The 10,595-nt window shown below is 42.4% G+C and overlaps 1 protein-coding gene across 1 annotated transcript in view; it reads left to right on the top strand.

Moving 5' to 3' along the window:
- clec16a (C-type lectin domain containing 16A) overlaps window positions 1–10,595 on the top strand; it is a 269,823-nt gene that overhangs the window by 36,442 nt on the left and 222,786 nt on the right. Inside the window, exon 9 of the mRNA XM_043711087.1 lies at window positions 5,507–5,560. Coding sequence (XP_043567022.1) covers window positions 5,507–5,560 — 54 coding nt within the window. The remainder of the gene's footprint in view (window positions 1–5,506; window positions 5,561–10,595) is intronic.

Raw genomic sequence — 10,595 nt, 5'->3', positions numbered from 1 at the left:
TAATTGTACCAGCCTCCACCACTTCCTCTGGCAGCTCATTCCATACACGCACCACCCTCTGTGTGAAAAAGTTGACCCTCAGGCCCCTTTTAAATCTTTTCCCTCTCACCTTGAACCTATGCCTAGTTTTGGACACCCCTACCCTGTGGAAAAGACCTTGGCTATTCTCCCTATCTATGCCCCTCATGATTTTATAGAGCTCTGTAAGGTCACCCCTCAGCCTCTGACGCTCTAGGGAAAACAGCTCCAGCCTATTCAGCCTCTCCCTATAGCTCAAATCCTCCAACCCTGGCAACATCCCTGTAAATCTTTTCAGAACACTTTCAAGTTTCACAATGTCTTTCCGATAAGAAGGAGACCAGAAATGGATTCCCTTTGTTAAAATGAGAGCTTACTACACCTGAAATATTAACCCTTCAGACTTCTGTGTGTCTACTATAGTCCTTGTTTGTTTAAAATTCTTAGCATATAGTTTTGTTGCTGTTATTTATTCAAATTTTGCTGAACACATTTTTTTTACAGCTCTCAATATGCAATCTTCTTGCAAAATCCTTTTCTCCAAATCTTTCATCTGAAGGATTACTGTACAAATTGCAATCCGATTTAATGCATGCAGTAATTGACTTCCGTTCCCATTCTTAAACTGAGAAATTGAGCTGAAGTCCTGTCATCTTCATTTTGCTTTTAAGTTGCAAGACAGCTTAGTTTGAGTTTTCTCCATTATTAAGGGTAAGCAAGGTACTAAAATTTTGGTTTCAAGTTAAAATAGCTTTTCTACTTGAAATCAACATTTCCAGTTGAAAACTCATGTTGGAATATTTCTGTACTGCATTGTGATACCATTGAAGTATTGCAGTATATTTTCTACTGCTGTTCTTCATAAGGTTTACTTCAGTCAGTGTTATGACACAGACGGTAAGCCAAACTAAATCAACCTCTTTATCGTTGGATTTGCAACACAATTAAATTAAAATATTTTAGACCCCACTTCCCAATTGTTTATGAACAGCAGATCTTGGGCACCACATTTATAGCAAACAAAAATTAACTGCATTAATTTTGTAGGGAGAAATATCAAAGAGGAGTCTTGTGACCTGTGTTCCTTAGCATAACTGATCTTTATTCAGAGCTCTATTGCCACATATTTGTGAGAGGCCAGAGACCACCCCAAATCTGGCATTCATGTGGGGTGCAGTTGCCTCTTAATCCCAGCTCAGATCAGAGATGGAGCTCAGAGTTTCCAAGTGAAATACAACATCTTTATACCCTTCGTGTTACAATAATTCTATGCAACAGTAATGCCATTGTTAGTCACATCCCCCTAATCTATGATTCCAATCCAATAAATAAATGATCAATGATAGACAAGTCTATGGATAGCCCTAAGTCCTCGCATAATCTCATGATGTTTATCAGATACCTCCATTATCTGTCTTTGAAATCTTAATGTTTCTGTTTGAACTCCACTGATGAGGGTGAAATTCTATCACCTTTGAGTTTACCGGCTCTGAATGATTCCACAAATACACTAGGGGCCAGCAATATCTTCTGTATTTTGTAATCTGTCTTTATTGCTCTTCCCTTGATCTTTGGATGTAAGAGTTTGTTTGAATTGTCTACATCTGCACTTAAGTTTCAGTTGTCTGTCTCTCTCAGTCATGAGTGGTCTTTTTTACAACCTGGCCAATAGCTTACGCTATTGATTACTGTCTCTAATAATGCATTCGGCTTCTTTATCACTTAGAAACATTTGCTCAAGGAATGCAACTAATCTTTTGACACTAATTTGTTGTTTGCCTTTCTAATTTATGGGCGGCACGGTAGCACAGTGGTTAGCACTGCTGCTTCACAGCGCCAGAGACCCGGGTTCAATTCCCGCCTCAGGCGACTCTCTGTGTGGAGTTTGCACATTCTCCCCGTGTCTGCGTGGGTTTCCTCCGGGTGCTCCGGTTTCCTCCCACAATCCAAAAATGTGCAGGGGTTAGGTGAATTGGCCATGCTAAATTGCCCGTAGTGTTAGGTGAAGGGGTAAATTTAGGAGAATGGGTCTGGGTGGGTTACGCTTCGGCGGGTCGGTGTGGACTTGTTGGGCCGAAAGGCCTGTTTCCACACTGTAAGTAATCTAATCTAATTCTACAGTTGCCTAAACAGTTCTAAATACTAGCGAGTTTTGAGAAGATTTGTAGCTCAGATTGAGGTTCTGGATGTAAGTTTGCTCGCTGAGCTGGAAGGTTTGTTTTCAGATGTTTTGTCACCATACTAGGTAACATCATCAGTGAGCCTCCGGTGAAGCACTGGTGATATGATCCACTTTTTATTTGTGTGTTTAGGTTTCCTTGGGTTGGTGATATCATTTCCTGTTCTTTTTCTCAGAGGTAGGTAAATGGGATCCAAATCAATGTGTTTGTTGATTGAGCTCCGGTTGGAATGCCGTGCTTCAAGGAATTCTTGTATGTCTCTCTGTTTGGCTTGTCCTAGGATGGATGTGTTGTCCCAGTCAAAGTGGTGTCCTTCCTCATCTGTATGTAAAGATACTACTGAGAATGAGTCATGACTTTTTGTGGCTCGAAGGTTTTCTCTAATTTGTTTTGTTTAGGGATGACAAAGGTGTCATCCACGTAGTGGACCCAAAGTTTGGGTTGGATGATTGGCAGAGCTGTTTGTTTGAGTCTCTGCATTACTGCCTCTGCTGTGAACCCTGATATCAGAGATCCCATAGGTATTCCATTGGTTTGTCTGTAGGTTTTGTTGTTGGTTTGTCTGTAGGTAATGCAGAGACTCAAACAAACAGCTCTGCCAACCATCCAACCCAAACTTTAGGTCTGCTATGTTAATGACACCTTTGTCAACTAAATGAAACAATTCTTAAACTGAGAAATTGAGCTGAAGTCCTGTCATCTTCATTTTGCTTTTAAGTTGCAAGACAGCTTAGTTTGAGTTTTCTCAATTATTTAGGTCTGCTATGTTAATGACACCTTTGTCAACTAAATGAAACAAATTAGAGGAAACCTTCAAGACCAACAATAGTACCCTTACTGGCATAAAACTCACTAAAGAGGAGGAAAACATCAACAAATTGCCATTCCTAGATGTCGCAGTAGAACAACCAATGGGGAACTTCAAACCATTGTCTAGAAGAAAACAACACATATGGACCGAATACTGAACTACTGAAGCAATCATCCCAACATCCACAATCGAAGCTGCATTAGAAAATTATTTCAATGAGCCACCACACACTGCAGCACAGAGGAACTACGAAGAGCAGAGGAAAATCAAAAAGAATGGGTACCTAATGAACGCAGTCCACCAGTTTCTCAGCAACAAATCCAAACAAGCAGACAACATGAGTCTAGAAACCCTAGCCACTCTCCCCTACATCCAAGACATCTCAGAAATGACTGCCAGACCACTCAGACATCTTGGCTTCATGGTAGCCCACAAACCAACCAACACATTAAAACAGCAGCTAATGAACTTGAAAGACTCTACACAGACAACAAGCAAAACTAATGTCGTTTACAAAATACCTTGCAAGAATTGTAACAAACACTATATTGGACCAACCGGCAGAAAACTAGTCACCAGGATACATGAACTAGCCACAAAAAGACATGACCCACTCTCACTAGTATCTTTACATACGGATGATAAAGGATGCCACTTCAACTGGGACAACACATGCATCCTAGGACAAGATAAACAGAGACACTCAAGAATTCCTAGAAACATGGCATTCCAACCAAAATTCTATCAACAAATACATTGACTTGGATCCCATTTACCACCCCTTGAGATAAAGAACAGGAAATGGCATCACCGCAGGAAATGGCCTCACCGCAGGAAATGGTGTCACCAGCCCAAGGAAATCTAAACACGTAAATAAAAAGCAGGCCATACCACCAGTGCTTCACTGGAGATTCACTGACGATGTCACCTAGTATGGTGACAAAAACATCTGAAAACAAACCTTCCAGCTCAACGAGCAAACTTACATCCAATTCGAAATACTGTCGGATCAGACACTTGTTATTCTTTACTCGATAACAAGCTTGAGACTGTGGCTAAACTAGGCCTTACAAAAATATTCCATATTAGAATGCTTATGTTTAGAACTGTCTGTTTACAAAAACCTGGTTAACTTTCCTAATGTTTCTTCCTATGGAGAATCTAATCTTAGCTGGAAATGTGTTGCTGGAAAAGCGCAGCAGGTCAGGCAGCATCCAGGGAACAGGAGAATCGACGTTTCGGGCATAAGCCCTTCTTCAGGAAATCCCCGAAACGTCGATTCTCCTGTTCCCTGGATGCTGCCTGACCTGCTGCGCTTTTCCAGCAACACATTTCCAGCTCTGATCTCCAGCATCTGCAGACCTCACTTTCTCCTCAAAGAATCTAATCTTAGGCAGTATATCTGTATGGTGACTTACAAATCCAGCTGTGAACATCTGCTACACGTAACTGTCCAACCCTTTCGGCATATTGTGTTAGCTAAACAAGCCCAAGCAGTCCATCTTGTCGACTTAGCCATGGGCCGCTACAACATTTAGTAATACTGTAACAGGCCAAAGCTAAACAGCAGAGCAATTAAATTAATTATCATTTAAATCCAATATTTTTATCATAGCCCCCATTCTCATGGATGGACAGACCAACCGTTTCGAGATAAAATTTTTTTTTAGAAAATAAAAGGATTATAATTTGCCAGTTCAATTAAACTGTTTCAGATGGATGCCAGACCTTCATTCAATCCATAGATAATGAGTTGTTGACAGGTATGCAACTACATATAATTTTGAGGTCACTGGTGAATGTGAATTGGTTTCATCAGACTTCCAGAGGTATTTCCTTATTTCTTACAAGCTAAAATTCTTCTCTCAGATCATTCAACAATTATTTAATTGGATATAAAACTAGAGAGAGTAAAACACAACAGCTAGACCCAAAATTTCTAGAATCACTCTCTGGACCTGGCAAAATCAGTCAGAACTGGGTTTTTTTCTTATCGGTATTTTCTGTGGTTGGCTGGTTAGTACTGGTCTTCCCTTGATTGGCCATTCAACATTCAACCAGCCCTGAGTAGAGCAACACTTGATGTCGAATCATCTACAGTGTACTGCAGAGTTATAATCAAGGCCAGTCACCAATATCTGCATCAGTTTTCTTTCAAAGCATGTAACAGTTCAAAGTTGAATGACCCTTTAACATTTGACTCTTGTTTCCACCATAAAAAAATTAGAAAAAAAATAAAAGAAAAGTAGTAAGGGTATCTACATCAGCTAAAAGAAAGGGCAAGTGAGCATGTCTGTATGCAAGGCCCATTCTGTAGGAATGGTAGAATTGAAATGTATGTTTGATGTTTTCAAATCAAGAACACATCCGATATTAAAATGAAAATGATATTTTTAGGATGTGGCATTCTTGTTTGTGATTAATGTTTATTTTCAAATGACTTAAAATTGATTTATTGAAACAAAATTGTTAATTTTCAATGTTCTTTCTTCCTCAGTGTGACGATCATCCAAAAATCAGTCGTCAGGCATCGTTATATCTTCTTTCACAGGTATGCAAAACATTGCATAATCTTTAATGATTAAAAAATTTGATTTCTAACCTGCTAAAGTCAGTCGCATTGAGGCCTTGTGGTCTTGATAAAGAATCCTAAGCTTTGAACATAACATTATCCATACAAGCTTCAATAATTAAAGTTTAAAATGTAAAGGAAATGTTTATGGTTTGTTGACTTGAAAATTGTCAAAATTAGCTTGTTTGGTAATGGAAAAAAACTTGGCTGATATGAAGCTGTGTTTAATAATTGTCATTTCCTTGCCTCTTTGTCTCCAACATTAAGTGCATAGCAAAAAAACTGCAGATGCTGGAATCCAAGGTAGACAGGCAGGAGGCTGGAAGAACACATCAGGCCAAACAGCATCAGGTGGTGGAGAAGTCGATGTTTCGGGGGTCCTGAGACCTCTCCACTTCCTGATAATGCCTGGCTTAGATTAGATTACTTACTTAGATTAGATTACTTACAGTGTGGAAACAGGCCCTTCAGCCCAACAAGTCCACACCGCCCTGCCGAAGCGCAACCCACCCACACCCCTACATTTACCCCTTTTTTAACCTAACACTACGGGCAATTTAGCATGGCCAATTCACCTAACCCGCACATCTTTTTTGACTGTGGGAGGAAACCAGAGCACCCGGAGGAAACCCACGCAGACACGGGGAGAATGTGCAAACTCCACACAGTCAGTCGCCTGAGTCGGGAATTGAACCCGGGTTTCTGGCGCTGTGAGGCAGCAGTGCTAACCACTGTGCCACCGTGCCGCCCACAGGCTTGCTGTGTTCTTCCAGTCTCTTGCCTATCTACCAAGCATTTAATGTTGAGCATATGTTTTGCGAATTGAGAACAACATGTAGATGTGTCCTTATTTGAACTTCATGCCCTATTTAAACCTGAGAGGATTTGAAACAAAAGTATATCCTATAACTTTTTAAAAGCTATAATTTGTGGGCAAGGTGATGGCCTAGTAGTATTATCGCTGAACTCTTAATCCAGTAGATCAGCTGACTGATGTTCTGGGGACTGAGTTCAAATCATGCCATGGCAGATGGTGGAATTTGAATTCAGAAAAATCTGGATTGAGTCTGATATTGATTTATCAGAAAAAAACCCATGGGGTTCACCGTCCTTTTATTGAAGGAAACTGTCATATTTACCTGATCTGGACTCCAGATCTACAGCAATGTGGTTGATTCTTAACTCCCCTCTGGAATGGGCAGTAAATGCTGGTCTAGTCAGACTCTATGACCCTAGTCAGCGATGCCCTCATCCTGTGAATGAATAAAAAACCTATTTTGCCTCCCTTTATTAGCTACGTTCTTGTGCTCTCTTGTGTGCAGTCTCCTTTTTCCCTGCCCCTCCTCTTCACCACCACCACCACAACCACAAATGACTTACATTTAACCACAGCGTGAACCAATGCCTTCTGCACTCATAACCCAGTCACCGTCCTGGCTTCATTGGTTCTCTAGTTTTTGAGAAATATCTGAAGTTCGCATCATTGCTTTAGCATGCTGGTCACTTGAAATCTGGATCTCACTAATTGGCAAATTTGCACCTTCAGTTGTCTTTTGTAGCTTGCTGTGAATTTCATTTTTCAAACTCAAAGATGTAAGTATGATAATGATTAATGGTTTTGCTTTAAATGTCAGTGTAATTATTCACTATGCAGGTATGGTGTTTATCTATAGCTTTGGATAAGGTACATTTTCATAAGGACCACAGAGCTATTTGCAGTTAGAGCATTAGGTGGAATATGACCTGGAATGCCTATAGCCAGTGTCCATTTCCCTTCAGCCAGCTTTGGTTGTGATGACTCTCTAGTGCGTTAAATAGGACAGCCAAGAGCTGATGTCATAAGAGTACATTTCATCCTGTCTTCAATAGGGAAATTTGTGCTCGGAATTTTAGGATTTTGAAAACCACAGCTGGTTCGTCTGCTGGACTGGACTGTGTTCACAACTCTCTTCTTTCAGTCTTGGGAAGAGCAGTTGCCATACCACACTGGGGGTGATGCATCCAGAAAGGATGCTTTCTATGGTGTATTGATAAAAAAATTGTAAGATTTTTTAAGGACATGCTGAATTCCCTTACCCTCCTGGGGAAGTAGAGGAGGTGTTGTTTGTTCTTATCAATGTGAGTGGACCAGGACAAATTTTTGGTGATCGTCAATCCCAGGAACCTGACGCTATCGATCATCTCCACCTGAGGACCATTGTTGCAGACAGAAGTGTGCTCTCCGCTCTGCTTCCTGAAATAAATAACCAGCTGCTTCATTTTGCTGATGTTGATGGAGGGTTGTTGTCTTTACACCATGTTATTAAGTGCTCTATCTCCTTCTTGTACTCCGTCTCTTTATTGTTTGAGATCTGGCATACAACGGTGGTATCGTCAGCAAACCTGTAAATGGAGTTGGTTTGGAATTTGCCGTCAGTCATGAGTGTATAAGGAGTATAATTGGGGGCTGAGCCTTGCAGGGCACCATTGTTGAGGACTATTGGGGAGGTGGTGTTGTTGCCTATCCTTACTGATTACTTCCTGACGAACAGACTGCAAAGAATCCAGTTACAGAGAGAGGAGTAGAGACCAAGGACTGAGTTTGGAGATGGATTTGTTTGGAATTATAGTGTTGAAGGTGGAGTGGTCTATATAGTAGGACATAAGTGTCCTTGTTATCCAGACATTCCAGGGATGAGTGTAGGGCCAGGGAGATGGTGTTTGCCATGGACATGTAGTGCTGGTAGGTCAATTGCAAGAGATCAAGGCAATCTGGGAGACTGAAATTGACATGAACCATGGCTAATTTCTTAAAGCAATCCATAATTTATGGAGGTCAGAACCAATGGGCAGTAGTCATTTGAGGCATGCTACATGCTTTTTCTTTGGCACTGGGATGATGGTAGTCTTCTCGTAGCAGGTGGGGACTTAAGGTCGTAGCAAGGAGAGGTTAACGATGACTGTGAACAGTCCCACCAACTGGTCCACACTGGATCTGAGTGCACAGTTGGGGACTTCATCCAGGCCAGTCACTTTCTGTGGGCTGACCTGTTAAGGCCGATCTAAGATCTGTGGTGTTTGCCGAGAGTGCAGATGCATCTGAGGTTGGTGGAACAGGTGACGTCCTCTCACTGACCTTCCGTGAGAGAGAGCTTGGAATGAGTGCATTGAGCTCATTGGGAAAGGATGTCCTTTTGTTCATGATTCTGTTTGATTTTTGCTTTGTATGTCATGTAAGTCTTGCCACAAAAGACGGGTGTCCCTGTGATTAGTCTGGGTCTCAAGCTTAGCATCCCCTTGGCATCCTTGAAGGCCTTGCAAAGGTTGTACCTGGATTTCCTGTATATGTCAGGGTCGCCTGATTGAGGACCTCAGACCTAGACTTCAGAAGGCTTTGGATCTCCCGGTTCATCCAAAGTTTCATATAGGGGAATGTTTGGATTAACTTCTTTGGTACACACACTTACACTTACAAATGAAGTCTGTCACGGTAGTGGCTTACTCATTTAGATTGGCTGCTGAGTTCTTGAACATGGCCCAGTCCATCGACTCTAAGCAGTCTCACAGAAGCCCTTCCATTGCCTCAGACTAACACTGCACTGTTTTCAGTGCTGGGTTCTCCTGCTTCGTTTTCGGCTTGTAAGCCAGGAGGAGGAGCATAGTGTTGTGATCTGATTTTCCAAAATACAGATGGAGATTGGAGCACTAGGCATCTTCTATGGTTGTGTAACAATGGTTGAGGATATTCTGAATTCTGGTGTGATATCAGACATGGTGGTGGTATCTTGGTAGCGCATTCTTGAGGTTGGCTTGGTTGAAATCACGGTCTATGATGAGCAAGGCCTCAGGGTATTCCATCTCAAGATTGTTTGTTTGTTTGCTTGTTTGTTTGCTTGTTTGTTTGTTTCTAGCATTGTATACTTCACCAAGTGCATCTGCACTTCTGTATGGGGTGGGATGTAGACTGTCAGGATAGTGGAGGTGAACTTGTGCAGCAATGAGCAGGAACAGCATTTCAATGTTAAATATTCTAGGTCCAGGGAACAGCAAGTCGCCAGGGTTGCCACATCTGAGCACCAGGAGGTGTTGGTTAGGAGGCAGACCCCCCCCCCCCCCCACACTGCCCTTGCCTTGCCTGAGGTTGTTGAATGGTTCATTCAGAGAGGAGAAAGTGAGGACTGCAGATGCTGGAGATCAGAGCTGAAAATGTGTTGCTGGAAAAGCACATCAAGTCAGGCAGCATCCAAGGATGAAATGTCGATTCTCCTGTTCCTTGGATGCTGCCTGACCTGTGCTTTTCCAGCAACACATTTTCAGTTCTAGTTCATTCAGTGAACTGGGAAGCCCTCTGGTTGTAAGGCACAGTCAGGTGTAGCAGGAGTGAGCTATGTCTCTGTGAAACAGTGCACACAGCAGTTTCTCATCTTTGGAAGGTGAGTCTAGCTTTAAGGTCAACCACCTTGTTCTCAATGGCTTGAACATTTTCCAGGAGTATGCTTGTGGAGGGCAAGCTTGAAACCTCTGAGTTTCAGTCTCGCCTGAAATCCACTGTGTCTCCTGCATTTCCTGGGTAGGCGGCTACTCCAGTCGATCCTGGGCATTGATGAGTTAAGTCAGCTGCTCTTAGTAGTAAGTGAGTGCTCCTGATAGGATCCTGAGCATGCAGCCTTGAACACTCCGGGCACCCTTATAGTCGATCCGGTCAATCCTGGGCATCATTGAGAGAAGTCTGCTTCTATAGAAGGTAAAGGAGTGCATTGATGGTGTCCTGAGCATCATTTAAAGCCTTGAGCATTCCAGAGGGTCTTGCAACCGATCTGGTTGGGCCTCCTCGATGTCAAGTTACTGCAGGGTCAGGTCTTGTTCCCATGTTGTCAGGCCTCGTTTCCACAAGGTTGGGCACGTGCAAGAGGCCAGAAGGCCTTCAATCTCTCTCTGTTGGTTCTCTGGGGTCCTGGGCACCAGTTGCAGCCTTGAGTGATCCAGGAGGGTCTTTCAATCAGTCTGGTCAGACCTCCTCGATATCAGGTCACCG

This window comes from Chiloscyllium plagiosum, chromosome 21, assembly GCF_004010195.1.
Source record: "Chiloscyllium plagiosum isolate BGI_BamShark_2017 chromosome 21, ASM401019v2, whole genome shotgun sequence".
Lineage (NCBI taxonomy): Eukaryota > Metazoa > Chordata > Chondrichthyes > Orectolobiformes > Hemiscylliidae > Chiloscyllium > Chiloscyllium plagiosum.
The sequence above is the reverse complement of the archived record's forward strand: the minus strand, read 5'-3'. Positions and strand labels throughout refer to the sequence as shown.